Source organism: Alosa alosa, chromosome 2 (assembly GCF_017589495.1).
Source record: "Alosa alosa isolate M-15738 ecotype Scorff River chromosome 2, AALO_Geno_1.1, whole genome shotgun sequence".
Lineage (NCBI taxonomy): Eukaryota > Metazoa > Chordata > Actinopteri > Clupeiformes > Clupeidae > Alosa > Alosa alosa.
This window is the reverse complement of record NC_063190.1, coordinates 27,011,002-27,025,222: the sequence shown is the minus strand read 5'-3', so window position 1 is coordinate 27,025,222 and position 14,221 is coordinate 27,011,002. Positions and strand designations below refer to the sequence as shown.

General features: G+C 40.5%; 2 protein-coding genes across 4 annotated transcripts in view; one reads left to right on the top strand and one right to left on the bottom strand.

The window, feature by feature from the left end:
* Positions 1 to 180: 180 nt before the first annotated feature.
* Positions 181 to 5,235, bottom strand: LOC125290936 (transcription factor SOX-30-like). 3 transcript variants are annotated; one of them, XM_048237385.1, is made up of 6 exons: positions 4,394 to 5,235; positions 2,202 to 2,441; positions 1,903 to 2,109; positions 1,490 to 1,594; positions 1,122 to 1,380; positions 181 to 918 (listed from the first exon to the last, which is right to left on the bottom strand). In XM_048237385.1, the coding sequence occupies exons 1-6, from the start codon at positions 5,133 to 5,135 to the stop codon at positions 582 to 584; spliced, it is 1,890 nt and encodes a 629-aa protein (XP_048093342.1). In that variant the 5' UTR covers positions 5,136 to 5,235; the 3' UTR covers positions 181 to 581. The 3 variants fall into 3 exon arrangements, with proteins under 3 accessions (XP_048093342.1, XP_048093343.1, XP_048093344.1); XM_048237386.1 differs by having other exon boundaries at positions 1,490 to 1,567; XM_048237387.1 differs by having other exon boundaries at positions 5,015 to 5,235.
* A 3,707-nt stretch (positions 5,236 to 8,942) lies between these two features.
* LOC125285090 overlaps positions 8,943 to 14,221 on the top strand; it is a 54,009-nt gene continuing 48,730 nt past the window's right edge. The window contains exons 1-2 of the mRNA XM_048229339.1: positions 8,943 to 9,191; positions 9,611 to 10,055. Of these exons, the coding sequence (XP_048085296.1) occupies positions 9,072 to 9,191; positions 9,611 to 10,055 (565 nt within the window). The 5' untranslated portion in view covers positions 8,943 to 9,071. The remainder of the gene's footprint in view (positions 9,192 to 9,610; positions 10,056 to 14,221) is intronic.

The window sequence follows — 14,221 nt, the reverse complement described above, 5'->3', positions numbered from 1 at the left end:
TTAACGTTACTTTTAGCTGTTTAGTGGGAAAATAGGTTTCGAAAGGTTATTTGTAACCCCTGTCATACCTACATGTATTTTATCCTCTTCATGGATCCTTGACATCATTGTTTTTCTGATGAAACTGCCAAGACCAGAAGCAGCAATTCTAGACATGATAATGTAACACACATATGTTTAACAAATATATTTTATTACCAGCTTAAATAAAAATTCACAATACACAAAGATAAAAGAGTTCAATGACAACTAGGAGAAATTCATTCTGCTTACTAAGTTACTATGTAACCATACTAGGACATTTACTTTTATACACAGCCATAAATCCAATTAACTGTTCAGTTATGCTGAGAGTATTGGCAGTGCAGTCATAAATTATTTTAATTATTATAGTTATAAATAATTGCAAATTGAATGCAAATATTTCCATAACAAACCAACAGCAACACACACACACACACCAACAAAACAGGCTGGCATGCAATTAATGGATTATGAACTGAACAGAAACATTCAATTTTAGGACTGCATGTTAAAAGAATGATGAGCACAACAGGAGTGAGTTTGATGAGGAGAACGCCCTACAGGATCCTCATGACTCTGATTTCCTCCCCATCCTCGCTGACGGTCTGCAGGCGAGAGGGATCGTCTTGAGCAGCCTGGCTGTAGACCACCTCTGACGATGTGGGCACGGTCATGGATGGGGCCGAGACCATCACCATGGAGCTGGTGGAGGGGACCGTCGTGGCGTAGCTCTGACTACTTCCCTCCCCCGCCTCACGCAGCATGAACTCGCGGGACAGAGTGGCCAACATGGCCTCGTGCTTCTGGCACTGCTCCTCATAGAAGCTTCTGACGTCCGACACAGAGTGGGTGAAGTTCGGATAGGCGTAGGCACCTTGGGTATTAGGGTATGTGCTGACAGAATAATACAATAATATCAATTAGTATTAGTCATTATTATTATTTAACAAATGATTAACTACCTATTAATAATAGTTTAAACATTTGATTAGAAAGCTTAGAAATGATGACTAAGTTAAATACCATATGAAATATTGGTACAGTATGAGATTTGATCCTCAGCTGATTTTATGTCGGGATTGCAGTGCTACACTCACCAAGGTGGATAGAACTGGGTCCCCTGCACATACATGGGAGAGGGGAAAGAGAAACGTTGAGTAGGGACGGCGTTTGTAGGGTGCTGCCCAGATGTCAATGGATACACTTGCTGGTGTCCGAGATTCGATGTTTGCAGCTGAAAGCCTTTCGGAAAGTGTATCACGTTGGCGGGAGTCACCTCTCTCGGTGGCTCCATAAGCTGGCCATGTTCAGACTGGACACTGGGTTTCATGTAGTAGGGCCTGTGGACCACATCCCCTATCATTTCACAGAGCGGAGCTCGATCAGCGCACAGTCCAGAGGCAAAAATGGAGTACTGCATAATGGATTAACATGATCAGGTGACGGGTGTCCTCTGAAAGCTTACCACATGCAAGATGTACTGTGGGTTGAGGAGCAGGTGGCTGAAGAAATATGGGTTGCCCACCAGGTATCTGGACTGGACCTGTGAACATGTGGACAGGTGGAAGTCCTACAAGGAAACAGTACTATGGATTGGGATTTTGGATTGGGATATCCCCATAAACGTGTGGTTTATATTCAGGGTGTATTTTATTCCAAGGAATAAATAGCCTCATATTTCTATAGTCATTAGGACAGTTTAGTTTCACTCAACAGGAATTTGACTTGTTCTTTGTAACTCTGTTGTATTGTGAACATTAAAAAAAACCTTAGTATTTTGCAGCTCTAAGATGTTTTACTGAAATGTGTTTAATGCATGAAATTGATATAAACTGTCAGGTGCTTTTCTACAAGACAAAATGCTATGTTTAGACTTACGGGGTCTCCCTGCATTTCTATACACATACTGTCCAGCGGCATTTCTCCCACGTGTAGAGGGTTGTCGTGCCAAGGTGTAGGTTGAAGAACAGTGGGGGATTGGAGGTGGCGAGGTGGTGGTCGGGGGTGGCTGTGTCGATGTTGAAGGAGCCTCGTCCCCGGCAGCACCACCTTTTCTTTTCCCTGGTCTTGGCTGATAGACCCAACCTAATTATGTGGTGGAACAATTAGAATTATATCCAACTGATTTAAAGTCACACTCAACATTTGTAACAACACTGAAAGCCTCCCTGGTTTACCTGGAAACTCCTGACGATGTTTATCTTTAAGTTTGTGTGCCTCCTTATAATAGGGCAATTTCTGCTCTTCAGTCAACCTACTCCACTCAAGTCCCAGCTGCACACTAATGTCTGCATTGTTGGCCATGGGATTGGCCCTGGAGAGGGCTTGACGGTGGATTCTGGCCCACACCATGAAGGCATTCATTGGTCTCTTGATGTAGCCATTGCGGTCTTTACACAATGGTATTTCTGGTTCATCTTGGAGAGGAATTTTCAGAAATTATATTAGATTAGATTCAACTTTAATGTCATTGTGCAGAATATGGTTATAGTTATGGTTATGGATTTAGCAGACGCCTTTGTCCAAAGCGACACATAAATACAAAACAACATAATAATATTTAAAATTGAACAGGGAACAGATTAAAAATGTAGGTCAAATATAGTAAGGAGAATAGTTGTAGTACACAATAATATCAATTCAAGCAATAGCCTAATAAAAAGCAATGTAAAAAAAAGGGAAAGGCAATAATAAAACAATAATGTCAATTCAATCAATAATATAAAAACAATGACATGCTAAGACTACATTAAGGAGAATATCAATAATAAACAATAATGTCAAATTAATTAACAGCCCAATTAAAATAAAACAACATTATATAAACCATAACACATAAGCGCTTAAACAACTAAGTATATGTTGAATAGGAATTGAATAGGACCCCTCTTAAACGACCCAAAACTACCACAGGAACGGAGAGCACTGGGCAGTTCATTCCACCAACATGGAACCACTGAAGAAAAGAGTCTGGAATTAGACCCAGTTTTCATGACTGGTCGACACAACATACGCTCACCAGAAGACCGCAGTGGGCGGTTTGGGATGTAAGGCTTGATTATTGAATTAAAATAACTAGGAGCAGATGTAGTTAGTGTCCTATAGGCCAAAGTGAGAGATTGTGTGTGAGAATACAAGTACAGAGACAACAAAATGCAGTTTTTGGTCTAACCAGAAGTGCAAAAAAGCAGAAAAGTGCAATGTGATATACAAATTAGCCATTAGGCTACCTAGCCAGAACAGAACCTAACCTTCTATTACAAGCCATAATTTGACACTTTGTAACATTTGACATTTGAAGCTACTAAACATGTTTACAATTTAGAGCAGTGTAAAAAGAAAAAAGTGGGTCACCCATATTGGGTGTGGACTACACATTTAACTGATGATAATAAAAGTACAAGTAACCTCATTCAAGTTTAACATAACATGATACATTCTGACATTAGTCTTACTTTGAGCTTTGAGGCCTGATCAAGAGCTCACAGTATAAGCTACCAGAAACACTGCTCAGTGTGTTTAATTTAGCAGGGGCGAGAAAAATGGTTATGGGATTTGGCAGACGCTTTTGTCCAAAGTGACATACAAATAACAATACAATAGTTACATTTAACAGTAAACTATTTAAAAAGTTAAGACTGCATCAAGGAAAATAGCAGTAATACACAACAATGTCAATTCAATCCATAGCCGAATGAAAATAAAAACTATTATATACAAACCATAACGCATAAGAAAAGCTTAATAAACTAAGTGCATGTTAAACAGATATGCCTTTAGACCCCTCTTGCAAGACCCAAAACTATCACAGGAACGGAGAGCACTGGGCAACTCATCCCATCAACATGGAACCACTGAGGAAAAGAGTCTTGAATTTGACCTAGCGTTTATGGCTGGTCGACACAACAGATGCTCATCAGAAGACCGCAGTGGGCGGTTGGGAGTGTACATCTTGATCTTTGAATTAAGTTAGCAAGGAGCAGATCCAGTCAGTGTCCTATAGGCCAAAGTGAGAGATGTAATCCAGTGGAGAGTAAATAGGGAGAGGAGTTACACGTGTTCTCTTTGGCTGATGGAAGAGCACGCAGCATTCTGACTGAATCAGTTGTAACGATCTTACTAAATAAGCAGGTAGGCCAGCTATAGTGAATTACAATAGTCCCACTTGGAGATAATCATGGCCTGTACAAAAAGTTGTGTGGAAACTTGTGTCCGATTAGGTCTGATCTTGTAAACAAAGGATAAACCGACATAATTTTGCAATTAAGGCTAGTGCTTCATGCTCAGAGAAGTCAATAAAATACAAAAGTTATACAATGCGTAACGTCTATTGACACCGATAGCTGAAGACAGTTAACCACCCACTTACCTGCTGTTGATGGAGATTGTGTGAGATTTACTCCACTGGTATCTATTTTCACAGAGGACTCAGTTGGCAAACCCATGGGAGGAGGGGGGAAAGGAACCCTGCTAAGGGTGATCGGCTCTGCCCCTTCAAAAGTGTATTGTTGCTGGAAATCATTACTTTGAAGAATTTGTGTTGACTGATCCCCTGACATTTGTGGTTGATCGTGCTCGACAAGTTGAGTTGGGATGGAGAACAACTCTGTAATTCTTGGTGCATTAGGGTCATTGTAGTTAGCATTAGCATTGCTTTCTTCATTAGCCTGGACAGACTGCACTTCAACAGGTGAGTTTGTAAAAACAGGGGTCAGAAATAAAACATTTTGGCTAGCATTAACAATTTCATTTTCCTCTGGTAAAGTTGAGTTGACCAAGTCTTCAGCTTCTTGAGTCGAGGAAGTAGTAACGTTAACTGGCACAATGCTGTCATGACTGGAGCCTGCTTTAAAAATTACTGGAACATTGCGTTTTTTAGAGTCCCCACTGCATTTAACGTTAACGATAACGTTGACGTTTTTGACCAGCTGTTTCTCTTCGCTGGTCTTGTCTTCCGACTGATCAATGTTAGACACTTTTGGTGGCCTACCTGGTTTCCTCACACCTTCGCCACCAACTCTCTTGCTTGGCTTTGGTTCACTTTCCTCATTTTTTCCTTGTTCGTTTTTCCTCAATGACATCTGCGCCCTTCTTTTAGGATGTCTGTCCATTGTTGCGGCGATTATTCTCAATCTCCTTTCAAACCGTTTGTGATCTCAGTAAAAAAAAAGTGACCGGCCGTTTCAACAATAAACTGTCGTAGAATCTTGCTCATTCAAAATGTTGCACATGCTCTTGGTTACCATGAAGACCAAACATCATTTAACCCGAAACAAAAGATAGAATAATTTATAGAATGTATCACAAAATGTCATAACAAAGTAGCATTATTGTGATGATGGACTGAAGAATGGGACTGATTGGTCAACACATAGTCTATGGGTCAACAATACAAGCTAGGATACAACCACGGCCAGTATAGATCATCATTTTGAACTTTTGTTTATGAGAAATTAAATATTAAGTCTACATATAGCTGCTGCCATTAATACAATTTGTTTATCCTATAGGCTGTGCATAGCACTTTATTTAATATATTTTCCAAAATGCAATGGATTTGTGTGTGTGTGTGTGCTTGTTTTGACATGTTCACTAACTAACATTGACAGTTTATAAGGTCCACCACCTCCACCGAGATCGCCAGGAAAAAAAAAAAAAATTCACACACTCACCTGTCAACATAGCCCCTTTGAACATTGCACAATCAGCCTACCACATAAACATGCATGTTTTAAAAGGGAGCCGCGCATTTGTGTTTAGGTTACATACAGGACTTTGGAGGTGTTGTTTTGTCTAGCCTGGTTTGTCAACTGAATTAATTTACCTTCATGTTATGGTACATTCTTAGCCTAGAAATCTAGACGCGCCCCTAGTGTGCTGCCAGGGCTAGTCTAGCAACTCTCCTTTGGCTTGTGAGCTCCAGAAATCGAAACTTAATCAGGCCATTGAAATCGTGTATAGAGTCCTTAGGTGGGCTTAACATAATGATTGATGGCAGAGTTGCAACGGTTTGGCTTGAATTCCCTGCTACTTGAAAACAAATAAGATGGATGTTGCTGCTGGCGAACAGTGTGACACGAGTTAAGCTTTTATTATGTTGGCAAACGTTTGAACTAGCCAACTAGCTGGTGGGAAACGCATGGGACTCATATAGCGCTGCCGCTGTCCTATTATGCAGAGGGAATTTGAAAGACAACTGATTATCCCGCCCCTCGGACTGAGCACTGCGAACGGTGAGTGCCCAGACCCTACATTTTAATGTGGGTCTGGCTCGCCAGGCTAGTACATTCTCACACAGAGAAAAATGATCAATACAATTTAGAAGGAACAACACTGTGACTAGCAATGCCATGCATGGGGTTGTGAGGTAGGTCTAGAATAATTAATAACTCAATTTACTAAAGGTCTCTTTTTAACTTGGATAAACAAGTCGACTTTTTAGGCAGTCATTAAAGTAGGCTAATTCAGACTTACTAAAGTTAATCCATCCACCCATCCTAGACCATTAACAATAGAAAATGTGTGATTTTCACTTCATACTCCCAAGTTTTGTAAGGACAGTTGTAAAAACAAAATTGCCCAGCTAGACTGCTAGACTGTTCATACACATTTTAACGGGCCAAAGTTGAAGAGCTGTTGTCCGTTATTGCTCGTGCAAATATAGGCTGATTCATGTTCCCTTGCATTGTGTAACTGAGGTCCATGGCTAGTCTGGCTTTCACCAGTCCAAGCTCAATCTTTTAAGAAATCAAAAAATAAATAGCGGGCAGATCAGGCTGGGTTCACCCAGCCTAGTCCATAGGCACCCGATATTGTTTAATTTTCCGATTGAGATATCCACGCTCTGGCTATTCTAAATGCAAAAATGCATCAGGGAGTTATAACAAAACTGTAACTAACAAACTAGATCCTAATAGAAACCATGAGTCAAGGAAAGCGCGAATGAAGTAGCCACTTCTAAATGGGACCCACTACACAGTAGCTAAAGGTGTGTTGCTAAAGAAGCCATAAAGAAATGAAGGTGTCATTGTTTGGACTTCACACACACGTGCTTTTTAATTTCACAGACTACAACTACCAAGATGGAATTAAAGCACATCGATTCCCCTCTCACACCCTGCACGCACTTAAAACAAAATAAACAGGCGTCTCAGTCTCACGCATGTATAGGCAAAACTGTATCAGAGCGGTGTAACGTTGGTAAATCTTCCATTGCACAGAATGATTTTTGTAGCACGTGCAACAAATGACAGTCGAAAGATACAATTACAGTGCTGCTATCAATTTGCTTGGTATAACCGCATTTATAGTTTTCTACAAATGCAATCAATCAAATTGGCCTCCATCACTCAACCAACGCTAATGGTAACATTACCTGGGTCCTTATTGATATTATAAGATTAACGTACAGTAAAAACCAAGCATGTCCGATAAACATCCTCAGATTTATTTCGGCTTCAAGAAGAAATGGGAATTACATTTCATGTGAACATCATCCTATCCTTATTAGAAGTTCTCTGCGGTAAACTACAGTCCTTGTAAGAAGTGTCCATTGTTTTTCCAACCCACTTTTAACTTCCAACAAAATTACGTCTCACTGCAACGATGCGCCATCTAGTGGACAAACGACTAGGCCTACTTATCGCCAATACTGGAAATGCAGCCATGATGATGATGAATATTTATTTTGGCTTTCTTTTAATCCTACTGAATTTGTAATTATGTATCGACCGTTCTAATACCGATAGTATGTGGGTGCCTGTGTGTGTGTGCATGTGTATATGTGTGCACCGCCATCTATAGGCCAATGAGTGTACAGTCACTAAATGTACACATAACCTAATTTGTTTTAGACCCCCCCATGGATGAAATTCTACGAAACTTGGCATACCCCCAGAGAATGCCAGGTCAATCATACACATAACATTTGGTGCAGTTCTGAACATCTTGAACTGAAGATAGGGGTGATTAAAGCAGGATAATATTGCATTTTCATTGTTTACCGGGGGGGGGGCCAGATTGATGTGGGCCCTTGAGACCAACATACCATAAAAGATTCTTCATCCTCAGTGCCACGGTTCAGGTAGTTATTTAGGAAAAACTGCTTTTTTTGCGGTTCAGGGGGCCCAGCACGGGGGGGTGGGAGTGGCCCCCGGGGACGAAACAAATTTTTCCGTAAAAGTCTAGTGGGGCTACATACCCACCAAATTTTATGTGCCCCGGTGGTTCGGTGTCCCGGGTATCGTTGACCAAAAATTCAGGAAGTAGATGACGGAAAAAAAAAAAAAAAAACTTTGACAATCCCTATATGACCGCTTCGCTAGATTCGCTAGCGGCGGTCATAATAATCATATCAATATAACATAGCCTATTTAATTTACTTAGGCTATGTTAAGTTTTGATAGGCAACATGCTAAAGGTCTAAAGACATTCCTATTCAACATATACTTAGTTGTTTAAGCGCTTATGTGTTATGGTTTGTATAATGTTGTTTTATTTTAATTGGGCTGTTAATTAATTTGACATTATTGTTTATTATTGATATTCTCCTTAATGTAGTCTTAGCATGTCATTGTTTTTATATTATTGATTGAATGGACACTATTGTTTTATTGCCTTTCCCCTTTTTTCCATTGCTTTTTATTAGGCTATTGATTGAATTGATATTATTGTGTATTATAACTATTCTCCTCATTATATTTCACCTACATTCTAATCTGTTCCCTGTTCAATTTTAAATATTATGTTGTTTTATATTTATGTGTCGCTTTGGACAAAGGCGTCTGCTAAATCCATAACCATAACCATAAAGAGCTGCTCACAACTCTGCTGTCATAATGATGAGGTCACAATTGCGCTCCTGTCAATGTTGGCGAAAATTCTCATTTCAGATCACTTGATGCATCTTCACCTTAGGACTCACCCGCTCGCTCGCGCCTAGATAATTTGGATTTTGTTCAGTAGATTATATTTAAGTTCGATACCCTTTATTTTAGCTGTCATCGGCAAATTGTAATGTAGCTCGTATCCGTGAAATTTTAAGTTCAATGGATTTTCAAAAGGAGTTCGGAAAACTCCATGCAGAAAATGAGGAGATGAAAAAAATGATGTTACAGCTCCTGATTTTACGCCAGGAGCAGAATCAGAACACGATTTGTACCGCATGTGTGAGTTCCCTCAAACATCTAAGAGCCGGCGTACAGTTTTATATAGCCTAAATTATAACTAAATCTAATATTCCATGTTCCCTGCACTTCATTTGGCATCTATGAAGTAACCTTTCCAGGTCAAAGTTGAAAGGATACAGCTTTGGTCAAATCTGACTATCAGTCACACTTTTTAGGTTAGTGGTTACCATAGAGGTATTAGAACAAATTATGATATTGTTCATACAGCTACTTTGTAATGTTATTATAATATCATTAATAATGTAATAATATAATGATGCCTTAGTTATTTACTAAATAGTGCACTATAGTGAAACCGTGAAGATTTCAAACGCAGCATGGCGGTTGGGCAGTTGTGTGTCAGAGGGTGTAGATGGTGGCCATGTTGACATGACATGTTGCCTCTTGCCTCTCTGCAGCCTCATCTTCTGACCTTGCCCCACGATCCCACAGTGCGTTGGGGCCCACCCCAGCCCTTGCATGCCAGTGCGGCACCTGGCCAACGGAAGCTGCTAGCCCCCATACCCCCTGCATCCCCCCACAACCAGCTGCAGCGGTCTGTGAGGTCTACGCTGAGACCCCTGAGTGCTCAGCAGAAGGAGCGCCAGGCTCGCAAGGAACTCCTGCAGGAGGTCCTGGAACTCGCTGAGGAGATCAAACTTGCCAGTCTCAATGATGCCAAGGCCTCGGACCAGACTGAGGATCGCAGGACCCCGCCGGCGCCCAGTACTCTGCCCTTCCTCAATTCGCCCATTGCCCCTGCTATCCCCGCCCCCACAAAGACAACCAGCCACAAACAGTTCCAGAGTAGACTACCCCGTCTCAAGAACACCATATCACTCAATGGGGTCACTGCTGTGACAGGTGAGTAGTCTCTCTTATACTCTTTCTCTCTCTCTCTCACACACACACACACACACACACACAGAAGAATATATTGACTCAGTCTTTATTAGCCCAATTAAATATCAGTGCAGATATCAATACAAACTAGAAAATGCAATTCCAGGGAATTACCATTGCATGTAAATGCAAAAAAGCTGCTGTGTATAACATATTACTTACAGTATGATTATTCAGATTACAGTCTTACAGTATTCTTGAAAACCACTTACTTGGTTAAATGTTAGCTTAGAGTAAATGACAGTCAGTAAAAATAAATGGTCAATTCAATATTGATCAACATTCTTTGTTTTAATACAGCAGAATGATACTCAGAATACACTAACGAACACTTACCAATGTAAGCTTGAAGTAAAAATCACAGTTGTGTGTGTGTATATATATATACACACAGTATATACAGAACTTGATAATGGCAATCATATTATCCTAAGACAGATCTATTTATCAGTGGTAACTCTGAACTGGCAGCAACAGCTAGAGGCCTCAGTTAATGGTATTATGTCAAATTTGATGGTGATATATACACTGAAGAATAAAAGAGTCAGCCCTTCAGATGATCAGTTTTAGACAGAACTTAGGTTAGAATCTTATTTTTCACAGCTCAGGTCTAAAAAGAGAGGTCTAACAGCACAGCCATGTTTCACAGATGTTACAGCACAGGCATGATTCAAAGGTATGAATGTTTGACAAATATGATTCACAGGTATACATGTTCCATATAGTTAGTGAGTATAGTCCTCACACAACAATATATTTCTCAGAATGTCTCAGTGTAGATCTCAGATAAGTCTCAGTATGGTTAAATGGTATGTGCACAGATATGTTGAGATATGGTCACATGTTTGTAAGAATGTATGTTAGTAGGTATGTTGCTAGCAACATTGTCAGAGATGTATGGTTGACAGGTGTGCACACAGACAGGCACACACGTAATGTCATACACGGTCATCACCACTGGTCTGGTCTGGTCTGGAACCTAAAAGGCAAAAGCAAACAAGTTTAACAGTTATACTAAAACAAGGAATGTCTGCAATTGTACAATTGTTCAATACAACTAAGGTATTTAAGTGAAGTTGTTACATTACATTAGGCTGACACATTATAACCTAACGACTAACATGGTAAACAGTTTAAGCTTTTTAAACAATTCTCTCAACAATTCTAGGACAATTAAAAAAAAAAAAAAAAAAAAAAGGTAGAGTAGGCCTACAATACAATTGTTGCATCATCAAGCTACTGGTAGTTAAATACTAGCCTATAATATTAAATTGCAAACAAAGCAGAATTCTGTGTTTTATTGTTTTCAGTTTTAGTATAGGTGATAGCTAATCATATTTAAAAAAAATATAAAACGTAAACAGCTTAGAAAACTTTGCAGGCAAAGGGTCTGTTGTTGCTGTTGATAATCATATGAGTAAGGACGGATCATTCTGATACTAAGTATCTTGATAACCAACTGCTATAACTTAAACAGCTTGCTAGGTCTGTCAGCCACATTTTTTCCTACAGATTACAATGTACTACAACTGGAAAGTTTGATTCACGTGCCAGGCTACACTTTAATTTATAGACCAGAACAATGCAGAAATGAGTAGGCCAAGGAAACATTGTAGCCTACGTTGACAACACAAACATTATAGCTCAACTTCTGTTGTGTGTTTTAACAAGACTTTAGTCGTATTGTCCATTTCAGTATGCCTATTCATGGCTTTCATACGGTCCCTTTTCACAGGAGTATTAATAAAGCACCAATGCATTCATAATCTTGGTGCTTGATTGTATACACCTGTTGAAAGGGACCTGATGAAACCCATCAATAGACCCTAGGCTATAATCAAGCACCACAAAGTCTGCATTCATAATCTATTCTAGGTGCTTGATTCTATATGTCGTGCCACTCTTAACAATGCAGATTCGAACCTCTCTGAGACACAACCACCACACTGAATAAATTTACAGTTATTTATTACAAGGGAGCAGCAGCAAGCATACATGCAGAGCCGGCAGAAGATGTGTACACAGTGTCAGGCCCGAGCCCACCCTCTGTTAAAGTCCAGGATATCACCCACATAGTGCCCGCAATACCAGTTTAAGCCACTAGAAGCCTAACTCTGAGCAACAAGAAAAACATCACAGGACTCTGAAGATAAAATAGCCCACACACTCAATCACAGCAAAGGGAATAGCATTACCAACACACACAGGCTAGCACTAGTAGAAACACAATATTATTCACAGCACTCCAGAATGTACCATTCAGAATTGCATAGCAATACGTTTAACACCAATAAAGCCACTTCGGAATAAGCACACAATAAATCACTTCAGTCCAGTTTGTTTCTTAATTGCCACACAGGTAGACAATTGTGCAATAGGCCCAAGCAGTTATAAGGAGGGAGGGCTCACCATGACACAGTCCGCCCCTCCTCTGTCGTCGCGCATTGCTGGCCCCGATCAGAGAAATAACATTGGTCGGGGCACCCTCCTCGCCCGACCAAGAAAACACCAAATCCCACAATGCACTGGGTGGTGTAGCAGCGCTGTCTCCGTGGAGTCCGCCTCCCTGCAGCCAGTGGCGTTAAGGCACAGCTCAGACTGCTGTCCAAAACGGCGCCAGAAGACTTCCTTGTCGGTGGCGCGATCTTCCACGCAACAATGCAGCCCTCGGGGGAGAGAACAATGTTTTAATGCTTCAGAAACCTTGAGCTGGCCCATCCACACTAAGACAGAATGATTGTTTTACTTTCCTTTAGCAGACGTACAATCGCGCATATCAGCTGTCTCCTCTCTTCAGTCAGGCTGCACAGCTCCAGGAAGTCGGCACCCCTCGGGAAAAGGACAGTTCTTAAAACTTAGACAGATGACCGATGGCCCACTCACACAGCAAGACAGCAGATAAGCAAAAGTTACTTTCCTTCATGGATCGCTAGTTTGCGTCCTCTTAAATCAACCCGTCAGCGGTCAGTCATCCAGCAGTCCACCTCGCATCAGCTGTTGCTTCGGGGTCGCGTCATCAGGCCAGCCCTGGGTTCCCCCCCGTTGTCACTACAACCTCCCCTTTCCCTTTAAAAAGGATTTACCTCCCAATTCTCCCAATCGCAAACCCTCACACACCCCAGTCCAATTAGTCCATCCACCAATCACAGTGTTCCACATGAGAAAGCAGGAAAACGTCCATCACAGGGAATTGTTCATTGTGCACAAATAAGCATTTTCCCCCAGCATCAGACATTTATACATAATAATAATAATAATAATAATAATAATAATAATAATAATAATAATAAACCCCTCCTGACTGACATATACACCTGTGTGGAAAGTGACCTGATGTTGAATAGAACCAGAGCCTAGTATCTGTAGGCCTACTTCTCTGGTTTACGTTAACGTTCTAGTTAAAACGCTGCTGGTTAGTAGGCCTAATGAACAAATGTAACGTTAGTGCATTACGTTTGATTGTCATTAGCTATCGAAACCTACAGCTAATAGGTCACTGTAAAGTTGACGACATATTAACATTGATTAACAGTGGGTTTCCTTACATAATACATATCAACGGAGCAAGGTGCTAACGTCAACTATTTCAGTAACGTTAACGTTACCTAACGTTATAACGTTAGTTTAGTTATTTGTGACCCATCATTGAATACATATAACGCTAACGTTACATAATGTTTGACGACACAAATGACTCAAATACCAAAAACCGGAACACTTACCTTGTCTGTAATTAGAGAAATGTGCCTCGAGCAAATAAAGTGACCACAGTACAGCAGGCGAAGACGTTCAGAAGATTCACAGCTCCAGTGGTAGCTGGCGTTCAGCTGTTGATAATTGCTTTCAGCTGCAGGTCACGTCATAATGCTAAAAGTTGCCGCCAAGGCGGTCAATGTTAAGTCAATGGGAATTTATTGCTCTTTTATCGTAAATATCTCAAAAAGTATAAAGATCACAAATGTAAAAATGTCATTGTACAATTGTCCGTTACAAGACCTTTGTAGGAGTGTTTGAATGACGTCAAACGGTTCAGTGGTTTTATTGTCAAATTTGGTCGGAAGAAGAATAACAGAATATAACAGATAACTAGAAAAGCATTTCCTGAAGGAAATACAGTGCATGAAAAT